Source organism: Cricetulus griseus, chromosome 7 (assembly GCF_003668045.3).
Source record: "Cricetulus griseus strain 17A/GY chromosome 7, alternate assembly CriGri-PICRH-1.0, whole genome shotgun sequence".
Lineage (NCBI taxonomy): Eukaryota > Metazoa > Chordata > Mammalia > Rodentia > Cricetidae > Cricetulus > Cricetulus griseus.
Genome location: NC_048600.1, coordinates 107,536,911 through 107,562,079, shown reverse-complemented (window position 1 = coordinate 107,562,079; position 25,169 = coordinate 107,536,911). Strand labels below are relative to the sequence as shown.

Sequence of the window (25,169 nt, the reverse complement as noted above, 5' to 3'; positions counted from 1 at the left end):
GCTTTGGAGGCTGTCCTGGAACTAGCTCTTGTAGACCAGGCTGGCCTCGAGCTCACAGAGATCCGCCTGCCTCTGCCTCCCGAGTGCTGGGATTAAAGGCGTGTGCCACCGTCGCTGTAATCATGTTTATGCTGATAACTCAACAGCGTCTCACCAGACCTGAGCATCAGTCATGGTCACATACGCCTGAAAACTCAGCACTAAGACGCAAACTACACAATGAGAGAGAGAAAAAAAAATCTAAGTTCTGAACAATGACCCGATTAACTTTTTTGATCTTAGTCTTCTCCACACACAAAGGGATCCGCGCAAACCCAGAGGGATGAGGTATCCAGAGAAACAACGCTCTCAACCTACACGCCCACCCTCCGGCAGCGCCGCCCACCACCTGTCACATGACCGGAGGCAGTTGGCCTCCAAAGGTCGCGAGCCCCTCTCTCCTTTGGCATCCAGGGTTCACTGTGGGATCCACTTTCCATCTCCCAACCTCCCTGCTGGTTCGCCTCCCAACAGCCACAGCACTGAGCTACCTGCTGCCCCCGGCCTCAGCGAAAGTACTGCCGACGCCATCTTTGCTTCGCATCCGCTTCCGGGCTGGGAAATCTGCTTCCGCTCCCGGGAGCTCTACTTCCGGGTCCTGCTTACAATTCAAAGAGTGGCGGGAGCAGTAGCAGGTGAGCGCCGATCTCCTGGGGTTCGTGGCCGGTACCATGGACCACTGGCCTCAGAGCCAGGGAGCATAGCCGGCACGGACGGTTGTCCCACTGCTGGAGTCACCCGAAGCCAAGGGAGGGACCAGGATGAGGCTCTGACAGATTCTGTGCTAAGCTGATTGCCGATGCATAATTTCATTTATTTATTGCAAACCTAAGTTACTGGTACCGCGTTAAAGAAACTGAGATCCAGGAAGGTTTCAAGGATTATCCTGGGCCACGCCTGCAGTCACTAATTATTTGCTGAGAGAACGGCTCTTGCATGTAACCCAGCAATTTCAGACACTCGAGAAGTGTGAAAACATACCCATTCAAAATATTTGAACGATGTTTGTGGGAACGTTATTCATAATAGCCAAAAAAAAAAAAAAAAAAGGGGAAGCAAGGTGTCCATCGAGCAATAAATGCTTAAACTAAATGATGGAATAGTATTCAGCTATAAAAAGGAAGGCGGTACTGGAGCATAGTACTGCTACAGAAGGACCTTGAAAGCATGAACGTGAAAGATAGCAGCCACAAAAGGCACATACTGTGTGCTTGTATGAAATACACAGAATACAGAAGTCCATAGAGACAATAGACTTGATTTTGGTTGTTAGCTGCTGGGAGAGAGAAACAATGGGCAATGACTTTTTAATGGTTATGGAATTTCTCTTTTGAGACAGCCTCACTATGTCACATAGGCTGGCCTTGAACTCAAAATATCCTTCTGTACCTCCTGAGAGGTGGGATTGCAGTTGTGCACCAGCATGCCCAATTTATATAAGATTTCTTTTTATGGTGATGAATACATTAGATAATGGTAATGGTTAAACAATACAAAAATACTAAACTCCATTAATCTGTATGAGGGATTTATTTGTTTACCTGCTAAGTGTAATGCTGGGGATTAAATCTATGCATGGCTCTATGCATACTAGGAAAGCCCTTTACCGCTGGACTTCTATTCCAACTCCTAAAGTATATTTAAAATAATATAAACTATTTATGTGACTTACAAATAGGAATTATAATAAAACGTAATTAGTTTTTCAACATGTATGTGTATATGCACACAAGCACACACAGGCATGCCTGTGGAGATCAGAGGACAACTTTTGGGAGTCAGTTCTCTCCTTCCACCATAGAGGTTCTGAGGATTGAACTCAGGCTAAGTGACATGCATCTTTGCTTGTTGAGCCATATTATTAGCCTATGTTTTTAAAAAATTCATTTATTTTCATTTTATGTGTATGTAGAAGCCAGAAGAGGGTGTTGGATCTCCTGGAGCTGAAATTATAGGCTGTCATGAGAGCTGTCCAACATGAGTGTTGGGAACTGGACGTGGTCCTCTGTAAGAGCAGTATAAACTCTTAACTGCTATCTCTCCAGCACCAGCCTGTTTTTTTATTTATTTTTATTTTTTTTGAAAGATCTCCATGATAGGGGCCAGTGAGATGACACAAGGGTAAAGGTGCTTGCTGCCAAGCCTGATGACATGGGTTCAATCCCTAGGGCTCACATTGTGGAAGGACAAAACCAACTTCCTGAAAGTCCTCTGCTTGCCATTTATGAGCTGGGGTATGCACACACCCACACACATACACACATGTTTTTAGAAAAATTTTAATATCTCCATGTCAAATCAGCAATTATTGTGCATGCTTGCAATCCCAGCACTTGTGAGTGAGAGGCAGAGAGATCAGGAGTTCACAGCCATTCTCAGCTACATGAATTCAAGGCCAACCTGAGCTACATAGGACTCTCTCAAAAAGACAAAAGAGAAAACCATGTCGAATGCAGAGATCAACAAGGAGCTAGTATTGTGTTTTGTTAGTATTCTCATTCAAGTTTTGTAATAGTAACTGTATTTTGATTATAACTCACCAAGACCTAGGGAGGTTTTGAAGCAGGATCCTGTTGGCACCCCAGTGTGGCCATTTTGAGTTCCAGAGTGACTGTGTTGGAGTCCTATTTCTCTGATTCTCTTAACTTATTTATCCTCATAAAGCTTGCCCACGTGCACACCTCTAGCAGACCTGCTTGAGAGGTCTCATATGTGTCTCATCTCTCCCTCTAGGCAATTGATAGCACGTGTTGATGGCTGTAAGAAAGCCATCCCTCTCGCTGCTTTCCACGGAGAGTGATTCTGAGGAATTGCCTACATTTACCTTTCTGAAGAAGGAACCATCTTCAGCTGACAGGAATCAGCCTCAGAGGGAGAATGTAGTAGTTGTCACCTCAGATTCTGAGACCTCTTGTCCTCCATCACCAGGCTTGAAAGAGTCACCGTTTGTCCCACACACAGCTGAAGCTCCCACTCAAGCAGGGCCAGTCAGAGTGCTGAGCAGTGAAAGTGAGGATGAAGATGTATTTGTCCCCCTGGCTCAGAGGATCACGTCTAAGTTTTTGACACATAAGCCACTGAGCCCAGAGCACTCTAGCTTCTCACTTAAAACTGTTTCGGATCATCAAAACAATACAAGTGGACCATGTGACTGGAAAAAGCAGCCATGTCCAGAGATTCCTGATGTTCCTCTCCACAATGCCTTGGAGAAGAGCCCGGCAAATGACTGGGACTCTGTCTTAGACAGTCCTGGCCGTCAGCTTCCAGCTTACCAGTCCACTTGCAGTGAGTTGGTAGTAACCAAAACAATTCCCGACATCCCTCTGCCTCAGAAGAGAACCAAGCACAATCAGAAGGTCCAGAGAAGAGGCTCTCAGGGATGCTGGCAGCCGAGACAAGCAAGCAGGAAGGAAAACACCCCAAGGCAGCACGAAAAGAGAAAGAAGGCAGTGGTGGTCAACCGACTGAAAGCCCAGAGGCCTGAGGAATGCCTGAAGCACATTGTGGTGGTGTTGGATCCAGGTTCTCCCAGATCCCAGCTTCCCCCTGAGCCCAGTTGTCTGTGTCCTAGACTCTCCGATGACCACCCTTTCCAATCTATTGCAGTGCTTTTACAGATGGAAGGTGGAGGCCAGCTCCTGGGAGCACTGCAGTCCATGGAGTGCAGCTGTGTGATTGAAGCCCAGGCTGTGCCTCAAAGTATCACTTGGAGGAGGAGGACAGAGTTGGCAGAGGTACGAGCTTCTGGCTGGAGGTTCTCCTTCCCCTTCACCCTCTAGCTTGCAGGATAAACGGCTGCATTGGCCCTGGTTGAGACTGAGTGGCATAGCTGGTACTGTTTCCAAGTCTGAAGGGATGCGGAGAGGAAGTGGTTAGCAGAATCTGGAAGGAGAGAGCCAACTCAGAGAAGCCTTGATCTGTCATAGAGGTGTAGGTATAGTGAACACCAGGTGACACTATTATGGGCGGTCCTGGGAAATAAACAGGCAGAGTTCATCCTCCCCTCCCCCCCCAGCTGGGAGCCCAAGGGCCTGAGGATCATGTGATTTGCAGAGTGGGACAGGGGAAGAGAGTGTGTGTGCAATCTCTAGTTCTCTAACTAGGCTTTGGGATTGTAGCAACTATGTTTAGATCCTGGCTTGACTGCTAGATCCTCCACGCACATCTGTGCTCCAGTTGCCTGTTGCAGACTGAGGACACTGGTAACAGCACTTTCCCCTGTTGAGGGTCTAAGTGAGGTAATCTGGCACTAGCATCTAGTAGGCTTACAACACATACTCACCCTCCAGCCTGGGGTGTCCACATTGCTATACCTACTGTTCCTACTATTCCTCCTATCTGTGAATCCAGACACTCTCCCTTTCAGGAGTTTAGAAACAAAACTTTTAAGATGTTTGTTTCTGTCGCATTTGGCCCTCATAACTCTCTCAGTAATTTAGGACAGTCACCTACACATTTAACTTGTGCTATTAGCAAAACTATATTCACAGCTGGGTATAGTGGCACACACCTTTAATACCAGCACTTAGGAGACAGAAGCCGGTAGATCTCTGAGTTTGAAACCAGCCAGGTTTATATATAGTAATCAGGCCACTATATATTTGAGACCCCGTGTCAAAAACTAACAGTAAAACTTCTTCTTCTTCTTTTTTTTTTTTTTTTTGGTTTTGCGAGACAGGGTTTCTCTGTGTAGCTTTGGAGCCTGTCCTGGCACTCGCTCTGGAGACCAGGCTGGCCTCGAACTCACAGAGATCCACCTGCCTCTGCCTCTGGAGAGCTGGGATTAAAGGCGTGCGCCACCAACACCCGGCAGTAAAACTTATGTTCATAGAGAAGTCTGTCTTTGAAGACACTCTGCATATTCTCTCATGTTCCTGTCATAGCTGTCCTGAAGGTGAAATCTTCACATGCCACAGGTAGAGAAATGGTGGGGTCAGGAAAGTTGAATGCCTTGTTCAGGGTCACAGCTGGAACTAAACCCCAGAGCTCCTCCATCTGCAGCCTGCTGTGTTAGGAATCTTGCACTGAGTTCTAGGGACCATGAGAAAACTGCACCAGTCTTGCTCCCAGTCACTCCTCAGCACCGTTGTCCCTAAAGCACCTTGGCTTTGACTGAGGCCTTAGTCTGATGAAGTTTTTTACTTTTTATCTTTTTTCCCTGGTGGTGCTGGGGATGGAGCCCAGGGCTTGCCTGGTATAAGGCAAACACTCTACCATTGAGCTACATCCCCAGCACCAATGTCCATTCCCCCACCCCCACCCCTTTTTTCTGAGATAGGGGCTCTGTGTAGCCCAGGCTGTCCTTAAACTCAGATCCACCTGCCTCTGCATCCCAAGTGCTGAGATTAAAGGCGTTCATCATCATGCCTGGCAATCCTATCTTTTTCTTGTTTTTTAATTTAATTTTGAGACAGGGTCTCTCTGTGTAACCTTGACTGCCCTGGAACTCTCTATTTTGACCAGGCTGGCCTTGAATTCACAGAGATCTACCCACCTATGTCTCCTGAGAGCTGGGATTAAAGGTGTGCTACACTCCCAGCTTTAAAAATGTATTATTGTTGTGTACATGTGTGTGTGCCATGGGGCATGTGTAGAGGTCAGAGGACAACTTTGTGGCATCATTTCTCTCCTTCCACCTCTACATGGATTCTAGGCATCGAACTCCAGTGATCAGGCTTGTGTGGCAAGTCATTTTGGCCACTGAAACATCTTACCCATCCCATTCATATTGTGTCTCTGAGATGCAGTGCACCACCAGCAGTGAACAGTTGAGGAGGGAGGGACTGGATTGCAGGTATTTTTTTCTTGCCATCATGACATCATTCAAGAAGGAAAGGCTATTACATAGGGCCATTCACCCAGAAGATCCAGCCCACCCACAGGAACCACAGATGCTAACCTTCTCGGTGCTGTGGTCTTGGGTCTTTGGCAGGATGGAGCAGACTGGCTGGAAGAACCAACCATCCTGGTATTGCTCCTGGCAGAGGCCTTCATGTCCATGGTGTACAACTTAAAGCAGGTGTGCGGGGCTTTGGGGGTACAACTGAGGCATGGAGTGGTGCTAGCCTCTTCCCAAGGAGCTAATGTTAATGCCCTTCTTGCCACTTTATGCAGGGAAGTCCAGGCAGTACCGAGAAAGGGAAGGAGACACTTGAGGGCTTTGTAACTGACGTCACAGCAAGGACAGGGAAAGCATTGTCACTGGTAATAGTGGACCAGGAGAAATGCTTCAGGTATGGATATACCCTATAGATATAGGCCTTAAAGGGGCAGCTCGTGGGTTATCAAGGGGGAGTCTTCACCCTAGCTACAAGGCATTCTGGAAGATGGTGTCCCTGACAAGTTGTGGGCTATGCTGGCCATTGTCTTGCGACACTTCTGCCTGGCTTAGTTTGGTGCTGCTCTTCCAGGGCTCAGAATCCTCCAAGGAGAAGGAAATCAGGAATGGCAAATAAACAGGCCAAAGAGAAGCAGCAGAAGAGACAAGAGTCTAGCACAAGGCTCATGATGTCCAGGGTAGACATGGAAGAGGTAAGAACTCCTGTTGCCTGGGTCAGGTGAGTACTCACGGGTAATCTAACTAGATTTTCAACTGAGACCAAATAAAAGGCACACTAGCACTTCTACCTTGGAATGAGTAGGAAAGGTGAATAAATGGAGCCAGGAGGCTTCAGTGAACACTGAGAAGACTTCCAACCAGTCTCTCCACTCTTCAAGTCTGTTGTTGCCTTTGGGTTCCTAGGCATTGGTGGATCTGCAGCTACATACAGAAGCCCAGGCTCGGATGGTGCAGAGCTGGAAAGAGCTGGCTGACTTCGCCTGTGCGTTTACAAAGGCTGTGGCTGAAGCGCCCTTCAAGTGAGTGACCTGGCAAGCCCCACACCACGCCAGGCCTTGCTTTTCCCTTGGTTCTTATAGCCAGAAAAATTTGCCTTTCTCCTGAACTGCCAGTTCAGTCCAGTGTCTGTTTTTAGGCAAAGGCCTATCGTATGCTGGAGACTGTTGGCAAATCCTCAAATCTAGGGAGCTGGAGAGAGGGCTCAGAGGTTAAGTAAGAACACTTGCTGCACCGGGCGTTGGTCGTGCACACCTTTAATCCCAGCACTCCGGAGGCAGAGGCAGGCAGATCTCTGTGAGTTCGAGGCCAGCCTGGTCTCCAGAGTGAGTACCAGGCTCCAAAGCTACACAGAGAAACCCTGTCTCCGCAAAACCAAAAAAAAAAAAAAAAAACAAAACACTTGCTGCTCTTACACAGGACCCAGACTGTTCTCAGTTCTCACACCTGCATGGCAGCTAACAACTGTCTGTAAGTCTACTTCCAAGGGATTTAACACTCTGCTGGCCTGTGAGTGCAACAGGCAAGTAAGTGATACACATATATACATGGATTCAAATACTCATAAAATAAAGAGCTCGACAGGCAGTGTGTGTGTATGCACATGTATGAGAGTGTGGGCAATAGCCTCAGGTACAGGTTCTTACCGAAAATGCAGGAACTAATTTGCCACTGCCTGTGTAGGGATAGCTGGCCTGTGATTCCAGGGATTCTGTCTCCATATCCCATAACCCACTGTAGGTCTGGGGTTATGGATGCACCAAGCACTTTACTCAGTAACTCAGGTATTCCCTCAGGCCCCAGATGCAATTTTCTTTTCTTCTCTTTATGTGTATGGGTGTTTTGCCTGCATGTGTGCATGGTGTGTGCAGTGCCTAAGGAGGGCAGAAGGAGGCATCAGAGCCTTTGGAATTAGAGTCAGGAAGTCGTGAGGTGCCTGCCACATGAGTGCTGGGAATCAAATCCGCTGCTTTGGCAGAGCAGTCAGGCTCTTAATTGCTGAGTCATCATCTCTCCAGCCCTGCCTTACGTGGGGCTAAATGCAGTTTTTAAGGGAACCTGCAACCAACACTGTGCTTGAGAACAGAGACTCAAATTGACCTGATGTAACACAGAGTTACTGGAGAACTTTTCAGTCCACAGTTGAGGGGACAACTAAGTAGGAGAGAGGAACTCAGGTCCCCAGTGGTGCTCTTGCAGGAAGCTCCGGGATCAAACCAGCTTTTCCTTCTGTCTGGAGAAAGACTGGGCTGGAGGGATGAAAGTGGACAGAACCGGTAGAGGACTTGCACTGATCTGGAGGAGGCAGATTCAGCAGCTGAACCGAGTCAGTTTGGAAATGGCCAGCGCAATTGTGGATGCCTATCCCTCACCACAGCTCCTGGTACAGGTATACTGCTATGGGTAGCCTCACTCTCCGAAATTCCAGAGGGAAGTTTTATTGAGGGGCCGGGAATGGAGGTCAGCTGTATGGGTTGCCTGGCTTGAGAAAGGACAGGTTCTCCTGCCTCAAATTGACCTTATTACCTTCCTGCCCTGGCTCATGAATCAAGAGATGGCCATGGATGGGTGGTATAGGATTAAGAGGTCATTTACCACTTCCAGGCTTATCAGCGGTGTTTTTCGGAGCAAGAACGCCAGAATTTGCTAGCCAACATACAGGTACGCCGTGGAGAAGGTGTGACATCCACCTCCCGCCGTGTTGGGCCAGAACTATCCAGGCGGATCTACCTTCAGATGACCACACTGCAACCAGATCTCATCTTAGACAGTGTTGACTGATGTCCCACAGCAACAGGATTAAAGATTACCCATCCTTGGTACCTGACCGCAGAGACAGGGTCAGAAGTACCTCTCAGGTACAGTTAGGGATTGAGTCTCCAAATCTCTGGTGACAGAGAAGGCTGAGACACTGCAGTCTACCTCCACCAGCGTTTACCGTTCCTCTCCCTGCAAACCAGATGCCATGGACCACAATTAACCATCCCACCCTGCCCCAATCAACCTTCACAACACAAAGGAGAAAGGCAGACCACTCGGACATGGATTTAATAATTGTAGAAATCCAAAGAATAAGCATCAAATCTCGAAGTCAGAGTGAATTCTTGCCTGCAGGTTGGCTTGACTAGGCTCAGCCACTGAGCTGCCTCAACCAGCCAGGTTACTATGACTAGCCTGACTTCTGTTTTCATGATGTCACCATATGTAGTATGTATTTTGTCTCAATAAAGCATTTGTACCAATGGCTCTGGAGCTTGGAGGAAGACTAAAGGAATGTGTAGTGATTCTGAGTAGGGTGTGGAGCTACACAGCAGAGCTGTCTGGGGGAGGAGAAAACAAAGGCCTTTCTTCCAGTGTCAGGACAGTTTTGAGTGGCAGACCTATCCAGATGGGCCACTAGGGCTACACTCTCTGAACTATGACAGGTACTTGGTCCCTTAGTGGAGAGGCGAGGAGCTTGCAATTGGGGAATTTTTAGCAGATAAGCACCAAGACACAGTTATTTCTGATCCCATCATCCAGCTGCTGTGAAGAGACAAGGGAAAGGGGGACAGGCATGCTTCCTGTGCAGCAGGAAGGTGGGTGGCGCTGCTGTTTGTGCTAATGTCTAGTCATGTCTATGCACCACCACACCACCTGACTGCTTCCCTTTGGCTCCCACTCTTGTACTTCTTCCTTCCCTTCTGTTACAGGCCCAGAATCAACTCTAAACCTGCTTTGAAATCAAGTTTCTAGGCTGCCTCTGAGGTATTTCATCACACCAAGTACTAGTGGACCTGTCCCGGGGCAGCTTTGTAGAGCTCTGCCTCTGTGCTCCCAGGCCATCAGGGACTTAATGCTCTAAACTGAGGCAAGGAGACTGGCCTGCTGCCCCTTTGTGGAAGCCATTTAAGTTGAAGCAGAATTCCACAGGCATTTCCCAGGGCCCTGATGATATGAGATCTATTTGTGGGTGGCAAGACTTGTCTATTATGAAAGACTCACTTTGGCCGAGACAATTCTGGTGTGAGTTCATTCTCTTGGGTATTATCAAGGAGGCCAAATGGCATCAAGGAAAGGAAGAAAACTGGAGTGAGAGTTGGGTTCTGCTTTGGACTAGAACACTGTTGACAAGTCATAGACGGCCTCTCCTGCTCTGCCTCAGTGTTACACTGGACCAATGGCAGTGAAGTGACCTTCACAGCCAGGAAAATGCTCAAATGTCTGAGATCTTTAAGGAAATGTATTACTCCACCCTCCCAGCTTAGGCTAGATTTACCCAAGTATTGCTTATCCCCAATAACATACTGCCCTCTAATCTGTCCCGGTTACCCAGGGAGGAATGAAAGAAAGGGTTTATGACATACAAAAGTATAAATGTAGTGACAGCTGACCATTTAGTAGAAAGGAACCTTGCCTTACATAGCTTTGTGTAACTAGAAAAGCCTATGTCTTCTCTCTCCCCGCCCCTAAGCCTATTCCTTAGGCATGCAGGTAACTCTTCCTCCCCCCTCTCCATTTCTCCTCATTCCACCAGGGAACCCTGACTAAGGAACAAAGAAGTCCTACAAAGGGGAGATCTCAAGTACCAATCAGAAGCCATTTGATGATGGCAGGTAGGTCTGACGCTAAAAAGAGGTTGTGTCCAGCAGAACCCAATTCCATAGGAATCCAAGCTCCAAGGCTGGGAGGCAGCGGTGCTGAGGACAAGCTCACTGCTGGGAGTCGGTCTGGAGGACCCACTGGAGGATCTCGTGATGACGCAGGCCCTGGACGGCATTGTCGTAGATGGTGTTCACACTGTTGCAGAGGGGCTGCTGCTGCAGCCCTGTCATCCGGCATGCAACCAGCCCTCCTGCCACACATAGCAGCAGCAGCAGCAGCAACACCTTCAGCACAACCCAGGATCGATTATGTTTTCGGGGTGGTGGCTTGCGAGGACGAGAGCCAGACTTAGATTCTAGAGGGACAAAATAAGTCAGATTGTAAAGAGCAGCTCTGTAATCCATGCGGATCCACTCCCTTCTTCCCAAGTCCTGAGCAGGTGTTTTAGGAACATCCAAGTAAGAGCTAAATCCCTGCTATTCAGAGACGGAAATGCAGTCTTCCTCAAGGTCTCTAAGGACTATATACTACATTTGAAAGTGAGATTCATTCTGTTGCCTTCTGTAGCTCAGCCCCCAGGCTCTTCCATTCTTTGGTAACAGGAAGATGATTGGGGCACTCAGGGTCACAGGAAGCTCAACAGGGGTGCTCAAAAGGGATAGACTGCCACCTACTTATAAATCATTAATATCACAAATGTCACTATTACATAATAAATTAGGTGTGGTGGCACAGGCCTGAAATCCCAAGCACTCAGGAGCCTGAAGCATTACAAGTCTGAGGACAGTCTGGGCTATAGTGCAGCTATCTCCAAAGGAAAAACTCTGGAGGATGAGGCAGAATGATCACAAACTCAAAGCTAACTGAGGCTACACTTCAAGAAAAGTCTCAAAAGACAAGCTCAGGAGCCAGGCATGGTGGTACATGGCTTTAATCCCAGCACTTGGGTGGCAGAGGCAGGCGGATTTCTAAGTTCAAAGCCAGCCTGGTTTACAAAATGAGTTCTAAGACAGCCAGGGCTACACAGAGAAACCCTGAAACCCTGTCTCAAGTCTCCCCTCCCCCGCAAAAAAGAGCAAGCTCAGGAGGTAAACACATGCACATTATAAATGCAACTACTACCAGGGCAAGCACCATCATGTGTGGCTGCTGTGTTCTAAGATCCCCCAACACACACATGATTATGAATTAATTTCCCTTTTTCCTAGGTTCTCACTGTAGCCCAGCCTAGGCTGAAACTTACAACCCTCTTGCCTCTATTTCCCTAGAGTTAAGGTTATGAATATGTGTCAACAGACCGAGCCTCATACATTACATTTATAAGGAGAAAAACCTTGGGAATTTTAGACAAAAAAAAAAAGGTGGGGGAATTGTTTTGATGGTTTGGAAACAGGGTCTTACTACGTCACTCCAGCTGTCCTGGAATGTGCTATGCAGACCAAGCTGGCCTTGAATGCAATGATCTCCCTGCCTCTACCTCCCAAGTGCCACCATGCCCAATGTAGGCAAGAACTCAGTGTTGGCAAAGAGGTACAGCCCCTATCTTCAGCAAACAAGCAGTGGTGACATTAGGTGACTTGCTCCAGGCAAGAACAAACCAGCACAGGGACACAAACCACCACTCCACCCATGCTGCATGTTGTCAACGGAAAGCAAACCTACTTGGGGCCTGATTTGTTTCCTTCTTGGGCTTCTTCTCCTGCTCTCGCTTCGAAGCTTTCTGGGCATCGTACTCCTTTCGCCGGCGCTCCTTCTCCTCTGCCTTCTCCCGCTTCCGCAGCTCCCGTTCCTTTGCTTCCTTAGCTTGCTGCTTGGCCTCTCGCTTCTTTTCCGCCTCTACAACACATATGCAAAACATGACTCCTCTCACACAATGCCCCCAGCAGCTTGTCTGCCCGAGTGAGTACAGTGTGGACTCATCTGCCCTTTCCCTTATGCCATCGGTCACACCAAAACTGTAAGAGACTCCAGGTACAGTAGCACAGGTCTGTAATCCTAGGGTTCGGGAGATGCTGAGGAGGATTAAGAGTTTGAGGCTAGATTGGGCTATAAAGGGAGAATATATTCCCCTTTATTTAGAAAAATGTATCCCCAGCACTCAAGAAGCTGATGCAGAGGATCGCCTGGTCCAGGTCATCCTCGGCTACACAATGAGTTGAAGACCAGCCTTAAAAAATGAAGTTTCTCCCAGGGTTTACGAAGTCCTCCTAACTACAAACAATAGAAAATTTAGGTTGTATTCACAGTGGGACCTAAGAAAGGTATGGGGGGAGAGGCAACTGCCACGAAGCCTGATGACCGGAGTTTGGGGTCTGTTTTTCTTAAGATTTTTATTTATTTTATGTATATGAGTGCTCTATCTGCACATGCAACTTTATGCCAGAAGAAGGCATCAGATCCCACTATAGATAGTTGTGAGCCACCATGTGGTTGCTGGGAATTGAACTCAGGACCTATGGAAGAACAGCCAGTGATCTTAACCTCTGAGCCATCTCTCCAGCCAGCCAATGACCTGAGTTTTATCCCTAGGTTCTGCACAGGAGAGAAGACTCCCACAAGGTGTCCTCTTACCTCCACCTGTGTGCTATGGGCACACAAAGGAAATAACTAAAATGTCAGAAGGCTGAGGGTGGGGGACCATAAGCCTGGGAGCTTAAGACCAACCTGGAGAACACCCCCTCTCCCCACAAAAAGAACAAAAGTGCACAGAAAGCAGAACCTCCTAGTTATAAAGGGAAGATGCAGTGGAGCCTCCTAGTAGGTACTGTGGGGCGAATGGGGAACAGGGAGGAGGACAGTGAAGTGAGCTCATGTCAGGGTTACAGTCGGTGCAATCTTTTTCTAAAAAGTCACACCAACTTAATTCAAAAAGAATCTGCTCAACACAGATTTGCTCAGGCTGACGTTACAGCTCATGTGCTGACATGAAATATACAACCTCCAAATTATTGCTTCTAAAAATGCATTCTCAAATTAGTCATTTAGAAGCCTGAAATACATGTTTCCAAAGTCAGAATACCACAAAATGGTGGCTAAATGCCCTGTTAGGGCTTGAAAACCTAGAGGATCCACAACGAAGCTAAACAGCATCAGGACAGTAGCTTCCCATTGCCAACAACCCGTGTTCCAGTTGGGCACAGAGAATGCCAAGAACAGGCCACACCCAGCCTCTAGGGACCTGATACTGGCAAGGAGTGGACACAGCAGTTGTCGTCTTGCTATGGCAGCCAAGCATATAGCAAGGAGAGTTGTAATTCATGCATGGTGAGCTCAGGGACTGCCAGCAGTCAATACTGTACACGTCCTTTCTCCCAAGGCAGCTTAGAAGTCAGCCAGCCAGTCAGGTTTACTGAGTGCCAAGATGCAGAAAGAAAACAGAAAGTTCTAATGGCTGCATTGTTTTCTTTCTTTAAAGATTATTTTTAGTTTTGTATGTATAGGTGTTTTGCCTGCATGCATGTCTGTACACCATGTGTATACGATGCCTGTGGAAGCCAAAGAGGGTATCATATCCCCTGGAACTGAATAAAGATGGTTATGAGCCACCACAGGGTGCTGGGAATGAAACTTAGTTCCTCTAGAAGGGCAGCCAGTGCTTGCAATCACTGAGCCATCTCTCCAGTTTGTTTGCTGTCTTTGGAAAAAAAATAATATTTTAGGATAGGTATAGTGGCATATAACTTTAATCCTAGCATTCCAGAGACTCTGAGTTTGAGGCCAGCCTAGTCTACATAGTGAGTTCCAACCAGGCTATATAATAAGACCCCATAATAAATAAATACATATTTTTATTAATTCTTTGACAATCTCATATAAACTATTTTGATCATATTCAGCCTACTCCTCTTAACTCCTCCCAGATCTGCCTCCAACTGCCTAATTCCCACCCCAACTTTATTTTCTTTTTTCTTGTTGCTATCAGAGTTGCTTTAGGGGTTTTTTGTTTATTTGTTTGGTTTGGTTTGGTTTCTTGAGACAGGTCTCTCTATATAGCCCTGACTATCCTGGAATTACAGTTAATGTATCCAAGCAAAGTAATGGCTAAGTTGTAGTCTATGAGCTGCCAAAGAAAGTGCGTATAGGCTAATTTAATGGCATGCTTGCCTCTGTGCGGAGAATGAAGCTGGCCTTGGTCACAGTGGGCCTGCTGGCCACCCCACTAACTTGGGATGCCATTCTAGATTCAGCAGTATCTGATCTATGTTTCAAAAAGATCCCAAGCTGAGAGGTAGAAGATAGATGATATGTAGAGCGGAGATAGCAAAGCCATGAAGACAAGGCAGAAGGCACTGTGATTGCACAGGATGGTGAAGACTCCTAACAGACCAAGACTCCTAACTAGCTAACAGACCAAGAACAACAGAAAGAATCATGGATATCTGTCCTAGCTCAGGCCTGAAAACTCCAAGGAGTTTCCCAATATAAGGAAGGCTTCATACTAGGGGATTTGAAAGGGGACATGGGTTTGCTCTACTGATTTGTTTTGTTTGTGGGAGTTTATTTGGGATTTTGTTTCACTGATTCTTTATTTTGGGTTTTTTTCTAAGGTGAAGGCCTTGTTTTGCAGCCCAGGCTGTCCTTGAATTCACAGTGATCTTCCTGCCTCAGTCTCCCAAATAGTGAGATTATAGGTATGTGTCCACATGTCTGGCTCCAGCTATGCCAAAGGTACCTTTTTACCATCAGAAGATGGCCACCTCAAAGCAGAGACACAATAAGCAGTTGCTTGCGGACTGTGGAGCCCTGTAGAGAAGTCTGGACGGAGAAAGCCGTCAGATAACAGGGAGGCCATTATACTGCCCACGTCCCCCAGTACACACCCTGCTTTTCAGCACCATCCTATCAATCCTGTTCCTGAAGCCTAGACTGCTGGCTGATTAAGGACAGGGAAGAGGACTAGGAGGATGGCCACCCACCTCGTTCCACTTCCAGCCGGCGCTGCCGCTCTCGTTCCTGATCCGCCTGCACGGCCTTCATGTGCTGTAACACCTGCAGGAGAGAAGAGGCTCTGAACTACTCAGCAGTCTTCACAGCTCATGTTTGTTCAGGTCTCAGGAAAGAGACCATTCATTTCAGGGTCCTGGACTAGCAGGGGCCCTGAAGGTGGGACAAAGCCAATGGAGATCTTTGTATTTAAATTACAATCTTCATTGCAGAAGAGTCACGTGAGTCCAGTTCATTAAGACTGTCAGAAAAGAGCTCCCGGTAAAACAACATCAATTAGAATCTACGAAAAGTCTGTTGTTCACATCACCCTCACATGGACAAGTTCACAGAATCCACCCAATGGCTCCCTGTTATCCCCAGGGAGACAGAATTCCTTCCAACTTGCTCTTCTGACCCTGTCCTTTGGCTAGCATAGGCCCTTCTCCTTCCACTCCTGTTCATACCCTGTAATTCTCTCTGGTTTCTTGTTGGTTTGGGTTTCTTGAGATACAGTAGTGACCAGTATCCTAGGCTGGCCCTGAATTTGTGGCAGTCCTGACAGGCATGAGCTAGCAGCACACTAGCAAAGCCACTGGCAGGAACTGTTTTGTTCATAGACAAATGGTGAGGTGTGACTGGTTGGAGGCACTAGACACACATGTCTGGCAGACTGGATTTCTACTACAAAAGGAAGAAAATCAAGATAGACTGATGTGCCCAGGGTACACAGCAGAAAGTAGTACAACTGAGACCTGAGCACTGACCCACTGAGCAGAAAATGGCTCTAAGAGAAAGGCCCAACACTACCCAGTTGTAGTCAGTACCCAGTGCCCCAAATTCTCAGGCTCAACTCACCAATGACCTTTAAGCGAAAGAGTAACAATGTTCTCACTGTGGACACAGATGAGGAGCCAAAATCCTTTTTATCTTTTTTGTTTATTTGTTTTTGCAGGCTTCTACACATTAAACACATGTTCTACAATTGACCTACCCTAGGTCCTGTAAATTCTAGAAGCTGGTGTTCCTAGGGTGTAACTCTGAGCCCCTCACAATCCAAACTCTATCACACTGTGTGATCTCAGCAAGCGGTGGACTCTTCTAAGCCAATTTTCTGATCTGGAAGCCAAAGATAACATATGCTTCTCTGGCTGCTGTGGTAACTTGCTCTGGCCACTCAGCATAATCTGAAGCATGATGGGCACTCAATAAACACTGCTGTTGACTCATGCCAGCTTCGCTGCATGAATATAAGGGGAAGGAAAGCTTGGACTACTCCTCAGGACAGGTCTGCGTATTCACAAATACCTCAGGCTGTGGAAACTCTAAGCACACACACACTCAACACAAGAGGGGTTCGACAGCCGGCCTGCAAAACTTTCTCCTACAGCCTGGTTTGAAGCCACAAACTGCTAACCCAGCACTTGAACCTGCCAGTGCCTCTCAAGGAAATTCAATTTATAACAATGGCCGCTCACAAGGGAACTATAGGCACTAGAGGAGGGGCGAACATGATAGTGAGGAGAGTTCAAAGCTCCTGTCTCACTCCAAGCTGGATACTAAATAAGCAAATGTACAATTGGGCAGCAGGTGTGTGGCTGGCTGTGACATGTCCATTCTTACCTTGGCTCCCAGGGGTCCATTAGAAATTATCGGAAAACACAGGCAGCTCAGAAATGAGAGAGACTGCCTTAAGGTAAGTTCCTAGGGGAAGATGCTGTTCTAGAAACTTCTGACTTTATTCTGACTCACCCAAGTCACTCCTCTACAATGCCTGAAGGTGCTGCAGCTTGGGGTAGTTGTTCGTGCCAATGCTACCAAGGCCCGTGGCTTTAGTTACCACAGCCACAATGTACTGTGCTACCTGGAGGATGTCTGAAAGAAGTATGTGAGCAGAAGGGGCCTCTGCACTGAATACAAACTACTTCTGTGGTCATAAGCTATGAAATGTCAATGTTGGCCACCAGGCTGGCTTCAAACACACTATGGAGCTAAGAATGACTTTGAATTTCTAATCCTCCTGCCTCATCACAAGTGCTACCATGTTTGATTGTGATCTCTCCTAGAGATCACAAAGCTTCACGCACACTAGGCAAGGACCCTACCACAGTCCCCTCTGGATAGATCTATTCCATTCAGTCCAACATTATCTGCTGAAAGGTGATGCATAGTGCACGTACACTGAGATTTCACAGGTCAGAAACACCCACTTGCCAAGGTCATAAAGACTAAGATACACGTGTACAACATGTATGGCAGAGAGAGTAGTGGCCACTCATTGAGTTTTCAGAACTGAGACTGCTCATTAACACCAAGTTTTCACAACAAGATTTCACAGACTATGTGAGCCTTGGCTTCCTATGTTGCCCTACTTGGTTGGTCATGTTACCTTTGAGCTTGGTTTCCTATAGCAAAGATGATGAGATTATATAAGCCCTAAGTAGATAAGGGGGGAAAGGCCATTGCTTTAGAGGTTCACAGAGGAGACCTCTCACATACATTGAGCTTATATTAACTGCAGTAAACCTAGGTCTGTCTTGTTCCTACAGCACCCAGACATAGTCATTTGTTGCTCAGTTGAAGCAGTAGCAATCTGTTCCAGTGCCAGAGTGAGCATTGTTGAGGGCACAGTGCTACTCTTAGTTAGCAAGGTAAGGCATCATCAAGGAAACTGGTCACCAGAAAGGTCTGTCTTACACAAATGCCTCTTGTTCCTCACCCTCTTGTCAGAACATGTCTATCAATAGCTATAAACTTCTAAACCTTAACCCCCTTTTCAAAAGATTTAAACCCAGGCAGTAGTGGCACATGCCTTTAATCCCATCACTCAGGAGGCAGAGGAAGCGTTCAAGGGCAGCCTGGTCTACAAATCGAGTTCTAGGACAGCCAAGGTCACACAGAGAAACCCCTGGGGGGGGGGGCAGCAAAAAAATTATGTATGTGAGCACTTGTGTGTGTGTGTGTGTGTGTGTGTGAGAGAGAGAGAGAGAGAGAGAGAGAGAGAGAGAGAGAGAGAGAGAGAGAGAGAGAAAGAAAGTGCCCGGGGAGGCCAGAGGTATCAGATCCCCTAGGGCAGCCAGCGTGGACACTAAAAATCAAACGAGTGTTCTGCATGAACAGCTTGTGCTCTTGACTGCTCAGTCGTCTCTGTCATCTTTCTAACCTCTTAAACCCCCCCCCTTTTTTTTTTTAAGAAAAAAAAAAAAGGTTTACTTATTTTTTGAGGAGAGGAGAGGAGCCAGGCATGTGCCAAGGGGGTGTGCATGTGGAGGTCAGAAGACAACTCAGGGGAGTCAGTTTTTTCCCTCCACCAGGTGCGTCCTAGGGATGGCACACTGGTCATCACGCTTGATGCTAAGTGCTTTTACCCACTGCCTGACCTTGCTGACTTTCAATCTTAAACTTTTCCTGGCCAAATTGCTGCCTCAGAAAGGTCATAGTTTTAACCCTAGTAAAGCTATGGTTTAGAACTAGGACATGGTTACTATGTCCTAGTAAAACAACTGTTGAAGTTGAGAGATGGTTTAGCTAGTAAAAAAGCCTGCCTAAAAGCATGTGGGTGAACCTCAGTTCAATCCCCAGCACTCATGTAAAAACACTGGGTACAGTGGCACACACTTGTAATCCCAGTGCTACTGAGGTAGGAATAAGAGGATCTCTAGGTCTCACTGGCCAGCCCATCTCGCCTAATTGGTCAATGATAGACCCTTTCTCAAAAGATGTGAACAGCATTCTTGAGGATGTAAACAATGTTGTCCTCTGGCCACCATATACAAATGCATAGATTTAAAACCTAGTAAATGCCTGGGCAGTGGTGGCGCACGCCTTTAATCCCAGCACTTGGGAGGCAGAGACAGGCAAATCTCTGTGAGTTTGAGGCCATCCTGGTCTATAAAGTGGGTTCCATACAGGCTTCAAAGCTACAGAGAAACCCTGTCTTGAAAAACCAAAACGATTTTTTAAATTAAAAAATAAAGAGGCTGGCAAGATGGCTCAGCAGTTAAGAGCACTTGCTGCTTTTGCAAAGGAGCTGGGTTAGGTTCCCAGCATCTAATTCAGGCAGCTTACAATTGGCTTGAAGTCCAATTCCAGGGAATCCAACACCTGCTGGCTCTTCAGGCACCAGGCCTGCATGTGGAACATACACATGTGCAAGCAGAGGACACGTACTCATAAAACAAAAATAAATCCTTTAAAAAAAAAGGTAACATTTCAAAAATAAACAGAAATAAAACAACTGCCGATATAATGGCAGATTGGAGGATGAGTGGTTTCTGAAGAAAGAAAACACACAGTAGAGAAGATGGCCCCACTACTTGTAAAATAAATGCACCAGGGCTGGCTCAGTGGTGAGGAGCACTTGTTACTCTTGCAGGAGCTGGGTTCAGTTCCCAGCATCCGTATCAGGCTCACAACTGCTTATAAGCCTGATACGGATGCTGGGAAATCCTAACAGACTATGTGAGCACCTGCACATATATGGTACACATAAACTCATGCAGGCATGATGCATAAATCTTTTTAAATAATAATAAATACTAAGTACTACAGCAACACAGACCTTTCTGTCAGCTTATCTTATTTGTACCCAGGTGCTTTAACAATTCAGAGCTACTGGCACCCTGGGAGGATAAACAAGAAGAGGGAGAGGCAAGTCCCAAGGGAGAATATGAGGGAGACCCCTGGGAGCTTCATGCTTACCTTGTTTGCACACTGCTTACATTGCTTCTCATCCAGGCAATCTCCTGCCACCTTAGCCAGGACAGGATCCAGGGGATTGTCTTTCAGATCCAGCCACTTCAGATTCTACAGAGGTGGGAAAAGAGGCTGGCTAAGCCTGAGTTTACACACAGTCCCTCAAAGTGGAACAAAAGGATCTAGAAGAAAACTCTATGTTCCACCGAAGAGAACAGCCAGCTGAGGTAGGGTCAACAAGGTGGCATTTCTGGTCCCCTCCCCTGCTCAGGGTTATGCTCCTAGTTCCTGAGCCCTTGGCTACACTTGGCTGGGCAGCCCTGGTGTGTGTTACCTTGAGCTGAGCAAAGCTGACAGGCAGGGTGACCAGCTTGTTGTTGAGGAGATCCAAATGCTGAAGGTTGACCAGGCGGCCAAAGTCTGCGGGCAGCTGCTGCAGCTTGTTCTTGCTCAGGTCCAGCTTCACCAGGTGTGTGAGACCACAGAAATCCGACTAGGACCCAGAGAAAGAAGACTTAGACCCAGGGCTCACACACTTTGGTATAAAAGTGTAGAAGCCCCCAAATCAAGAGTACCTCTGTGTAAATCCCAACTTCTGCTAGCTACTTCTCTTCAAATGACAATGGAAAGAACACTTGCTGTTACAGTAATTACCTAGACAAGCTTGTAAGACAGCATTGCACAAAATCAGCATAGAAATGCATAGAACCCACTTAGGAAGCACAGGCAGGAGGATCTCTGTGAGTTCGAGGCCAGTCTGGTCTACAGAGCGAGTTCCAGGACAGCCAAGGCTGTTAAACAGAAAAACTCTGTCTCAAAACACCAAAGGGGAAAAAAAAAATTTTTTTTTCATCTTGTTGTCAATTAGCTCATCTTCCACACTGTTGCTGGAGTGATATGGGGCCTTTCCTGTCCCCTCATGGCACCATCTTCATCTTTCATAAGATTTCTCCCTGGAAATGGTAGTATACACTTGTACTGCTAGCTACTTCGGAGGCTGGTACAGGTGGAAGCTAGCCTGGGCAGAATAACAAAAACCCACCTCAAACAACAAATGGAACTATAGGGATAGCTCAGTGGTGGAGTCCTTGCCCAGCATAGGCAAAGCCCAAAGTTCAATTCCTAGCATCACACACACAAAAACTGTGCATAGCTTATCCATGAGGCCTTGGGTTCAATTCCCACCCCCAATATCCCTTCAAAAGAAAAGAAACATACATATACCTGTTTTTATAAAATGGCCAGTACTTAAGTACTAAGTTTTAGTCTTTGTTTTTTGGGACACCTAGTATAGTACTTTGCACAAGTGCTCAGTAAGTGTTAGAATAAGTAACTAAATGCCTAGAATCTATCCTACTCAAACCAGGCTCATTCTTAGCCCAGAAACAAACATAGCTGACACTGACCTTTGCTAAGCATCCATCTGACAGTGACAATGCAACTCAGCTAATGAGGCACTGTTTGTGCTCTGTGGGGACTCATAAACACAGTGGGTCCATGCTACACAGTGAAAGTTCTTAGGACAGACGATGGAACAGACTCAGACTGAAGAGGGCATTTAAGAGGTGTGAGTGACTACTGGGTGCAGTGGACAGCAGGTGTGAAGCTGCAAGGAGCTGCTACCCTTCTTTAATTAGATACATAATACCTCCTGGAACAGAAACCACTTTTAATGAGCTGTGGAGAGAAGATGCTGTTGACAATAAGAGAAGCCCAAGAGAACACTGAGAGGGATGGACTAATGAGCCAATGAAGAAACTGCTAATTTCTGAACCCCACCTCTGAGACTGAGCCAACAAGAAGCTACCCTGGAATCCAGCAAGGTATGGCTGCCATGGTATAGGATGCAAGAGGCAACACTGATAGCAAGGAGCGGCCTGATGACAAAGAAGCATTGCTACAGAGGCAGGTGGCCTTTGCTCAGGAGAGGAGAAGCTGAAGGACAATGCACACATGGTGAAGTAACAGCTGGGCATTATCACACTGGTAATCCCAGCACTCAGGAGTCTGAGGCCAGCTTGGGGTACACAGAAAAACCCTGTCTCCAGAAAAAAACAAGAACTGGAAGAAATTCTGCAAGAAAAGTCAAAGCAAGAGAAATGATGGGGGAAGAGTAGAGAAGCATGCCTATGTCAGGATACAATTATATATGCACAAAATGTTATAATGACACAGTATTTTCTATGCAAAGAAAAAAAAAATTCCAAAACCCAAAAGCATCAAAAGGACTTGATATACATTGGGTATGCTCCATAACAGGAGTCTCAAGTAATTCGAGTCCAGGTTGGAGGTGGGGGATAAAGGCAGGACAGACCCATCAAACCACAGTCTTTCTTGTTTCTCATCAAAAGATGTGTGGACCCAGCGTAGTACTCAGGCCTGAAATCCTAGCTCTTGGGAAGCTAACATGAGAGGACTGCCACAGGCTTGAAGCCAGGCTGGGCCACACAGTTTATGTAATCTCAAAACAAAAACAAACCCTAAAACAAGCCAGGCATGGTGGTACATAGCTATAGTCCCAACATTCAGGAGTTGGAAGCAGCAAGGTCAGGAGTTTCAAGCCAGCCTGGGCTACATAAGACCCTGTCACAAAACAAGATGCAAGGGATGAGGGATCACATTTTCCACAGAATGCAGAGCAAACAAATACAATGGTCTCTATTTCATTTATGCAAGGGAGGTAAACTAATTTTGTCAAGACTACAAGAAAGCAGAAAAAAGATGAGGCCAGCAAGTGACTCGGCAGCATCCTGCTGACTTTACCTTTCTATGCCTGCTTCTGTACTTCTAAAGAATGTACTTCTGAGACAGCACGATTCAGCTGGACCCTGTCTGTAGACCTATTCTGAAATTACACTTTATGCCACCCCTCACCCCCACATGAGAAATGTCCAGAGCTCACTCCAGGGCGAGCTGCTGGTGTTTGTCAGTCTTACCGGAAGAGTACTGAGTTTATTGCAGGACAGATCCAATACGGTGGCCTTTGGGAGTGCAGCCTAGAAAGAGAGATGAGAAAAACATGTCAAACCAACAACTGGAATGATTCAGTGACATCTGCTAATGAAGCATTTTCCAGAGAATCCCACAGTTAGCAAAGGCCTTAAAAAATATAGGGGGTGGGGGCAGAGCAGCGCATGCCTGTAATCTCAGTATTCAGAAGGCAAGAGGCTGTCAAGTCAAAGACTAGCCTCCGAGTCATAGACCCTGAGGGAGGAAAGGCATGAAAGTATAATGTTCTTGGGGCTAAACAGCCAACCAACTAAGATCTAGGGAAGACTGCAAAAGGAGGGGGTTTGACCACGGAGTGTCCAAGGGAAAACTGATTCTTCAAAAACCCTCAGGGCACTTGAAAATTTCCTCTAGTGCCCCGTTACTAGGTTTCAGGGCAGGAACTGGATCAAATAAAGTTCCAGGTTTATTTACTCATCCCTTTAGTCATCCACCCACCAACATGAATGGGTACTGAGTGCCTTCTCTGGGGAGGGCTCTGGCTAGGGAACACCAGAGGGAGAACAGACCCTCACAGCTGGTCTCTACTTTCCAACAGTGTCCAGGACTAGAGAGGCTCTGCAAAACTGACCCTTTCTCCCCCCCTAAGGGTAATGTTATAATGACCACATGCCTGGAGGAAATGGGCTCAGAGAGCTGTCCTAGGGTCAGGCTCTATCTGGCCATCTTCCTGGAGTGGGAAAGAAGTTGAACATTCAGCTAAGGATCCTAGGCCAATCTGAACTGTCTAAATGACCACCTAATAAAAAACTTCTGGATACCACAGAGTGGGAAACACCAGCTAAATCTATTGGCATTTGCTACCTTCCAAGTACTTAACATTATGAGTTAAATACTCATAAATTATGAGATGGAAACCGTTAACACCATTTTATAAATGAAGAAATCAGACATAAAAGTTGGTTAGACAACTTGCCAAGGACATTCAATTATTGAGCAATGGAGCTGGGATATGAACTGGCCGTACCATTCAAACCACCATACTACAAAGCCACAGTGAAGGGACGACTAGGCCAAATGCCAAGGGCAAATGTAGTCCCTTAATGGCAATAAGGAAAGTGTAGGTCGTCCAAAGTGAAGCCAACATAAGACATTAGGACTAAGGAGCACGGAGCTGGAAACGCACAGATGGAGGATACAGCTCTACATTGCCAACGAACTAAGTGTGTGATGTCCCCGGGGCCTCACACTTCAGAATAGGGGCTGGGAGTGGAGGAAGATGGAGAGTGAAACGCGATTCCCGATAGTTTCAGAGCAGCTGGGATGAGACCTTGCCAGTCCTTCGGAGAGATTTCACTTTCTTCAAGGAGGGCAGCCTCAGGGCTGCGAAAGCCAGCTGGGATTGCAGGCTTCTTAGAAAAGCTGGGTTTGGCGCCACACCCAGGTCTATCTGAAGGCCTATTTCCCGGGACCAGGTCATTCATTCATCCTCGAAAACATCCAGTAACCGCTCTCGCGGGTTCCCACTTTAAGGCCCAGCAGGAAGCTGGACGTCGTGAGAACTTCCAAAAAGGGGGTAAATCTACTCCAGGCCCCTAAAAAGCCCAGGGTCGGGTAGGAAGAGCTTCCCCGTCTCTTGGAACTATGCCAAAGTGACACGTGTACACCGCAATAAGAACACTGGGGCCGGCCGGCCGCAGCCTCCCCAGAGACCCGGTTTTTAAAGACCGGGAAACTGAGGCTTGGGAGAGGGCCCTGCCCGTGTGGGGCCGGCGTCAGGGGTAGGTGGGCTCCTGGGACTCGTGGGATCGTACTGACCAGCTCCTTGACAGGGACCTCATTCAGGTCGCTGAGACTCAGGTCCAGCTCATTGCCGTCCAGCTTGTCGCGGAGGTTCCCGCCCTTGCTACCGGCCTTGGTCATGATGACGCCGGCTAAGCGGGTTCCTGCTCCCGGGGTCCGACGGGCAGGAGAGAGGGCTGAGAAGCGGCTCGTGGGGCTCAGCGGATTCACACCCAACGAACCACGCCTGCGCCTTAAGCCGCCGCCGCTGCGAGGCCTCCACCGCCCGTCCGCTCGCCCGCCGCACTCCCAGCCCAGGGCCCTGCTCCCACCGGTGCCGCCGCGACGACGACCACTTCCG

At 47.3% G+C, this 25,169-nt stretch overlaps 3 protein-coding genes across 3 annotated transcripts in view; 1 reads left to right on the top strand and 2 right to left on the bottom strand.

The window, feature by feature from the left end:
- The window catches only part of Mrpl27 (mitochondrial ribosomal protein L27), a 5,516-nt gene extending 4,897 nt beyond the window's left edge, over nt 1–619 (bottom strand). The window contains exon 1 of the mRNA XM_027424379.2: nt 531–619. Within this exon, the coding sequence (XP_027280180.1) occupies nt 531–570 (40 nt within the window). The 5' untranslated portion in view covers nt 571–619. The remainder of the gene's footprint in view (nt 1–530) is intronic.
- On the top strand, nt 531–9,119 carry Eme1 (essential meiotic structure-specific endonuclease 1). Its single transcript, XM_027424377.2, has 9 exons — nt 531–674; nt 2,773–3,561; nt 3,646–3,773; nt 5,972–6,058; nt 6,154–6,272; nt 6,450–6,570; nt 6,782–6,897; nt 8,075–8,264; nt 8,480–9,119. The coding sequence occupies exons 2-9, from the start codon at nt 2,793–2,795 to the stop codon at nt 8,654–8,656; spliced, it is 1,707 nt and encodes a 568-aa protein (XP_027280178.1). The 5' UTR covers nt 531–674; nt 2,773–2,792; the 3' UTR covers nt 8,657–9,119.
- Nucleotides 8,905–25,169, bottom strand: Lrrc59 (leucine rich repeat containing 59). Its single transcript, XM_027424378.2, has 7 exons — nt 24,845–25,169; nt 23,014–23,073; nt 20,412–20,570; nt 20,084–20,188; nt 15,376–15,448; nt 12,122–12,295; nt 8,905–10,814 (listed from the first exon to the last, which is right to left on the bottom strand). Exons 1-7 carry the CDS (start codon nt 24,947–24,949, stop codon nt 10,567–10,569), a joined length of 924 nt encoding a protein of 307 aa, XP_027280179.1. The 5' UTR covers nt 24,950–25,169; the 3' UTR covers nt 8,905–10,566.

Excerpts from the sequence above, each read along its gene's own strand:
- Eme1 (XM_027424377.2), top strand. The coding sequence starts at position 2,793 with ATGGCTGTAAGAAAGCCATCCCTCTCGCTGCTTTCCACGGAGAGTGAT. Across the intron at positions 6,059-6,153 it reads TGGTGTACAACTTAAAGCAG|GGAAGTCCAGGCAGTACCGA; the intron begins GTGTGCGGGGCT and ends CACTTTATGCAG. Across the intron at positions 6,898-8,074 it reads GTGGCTGAAGCGCCCTTCAA|GAAGCTCCGGGATCAAACCA; the intron begins GTGAGTGACCTG and ends GTGCTCTTGCAG.
- Lrrc59 (XM_027424378.2), bottom strand. The coding sequence starts at position 24,949 with ATGACCAAGGCCGGTAGCAAGGGCGGGAACCTCCGCGACAAGCTGGAC. Across the intron at positions 23,074-24,844 it reads AGGTCCCTGTCAAGGAGCTG|GCTGCACTCCCAAAGGCCAC; the intron begins GTCAGTACGATC and ends CTCTCTTTCTAG. Across the intron at positions 12,296-15,375 it reads CCGGCTGGAAGTGGAACGAG|AGGCGGAAAAGAAGCGAGAG; the intron begins GTGGGTGGCCAT and ends TATGTGTTGTAG.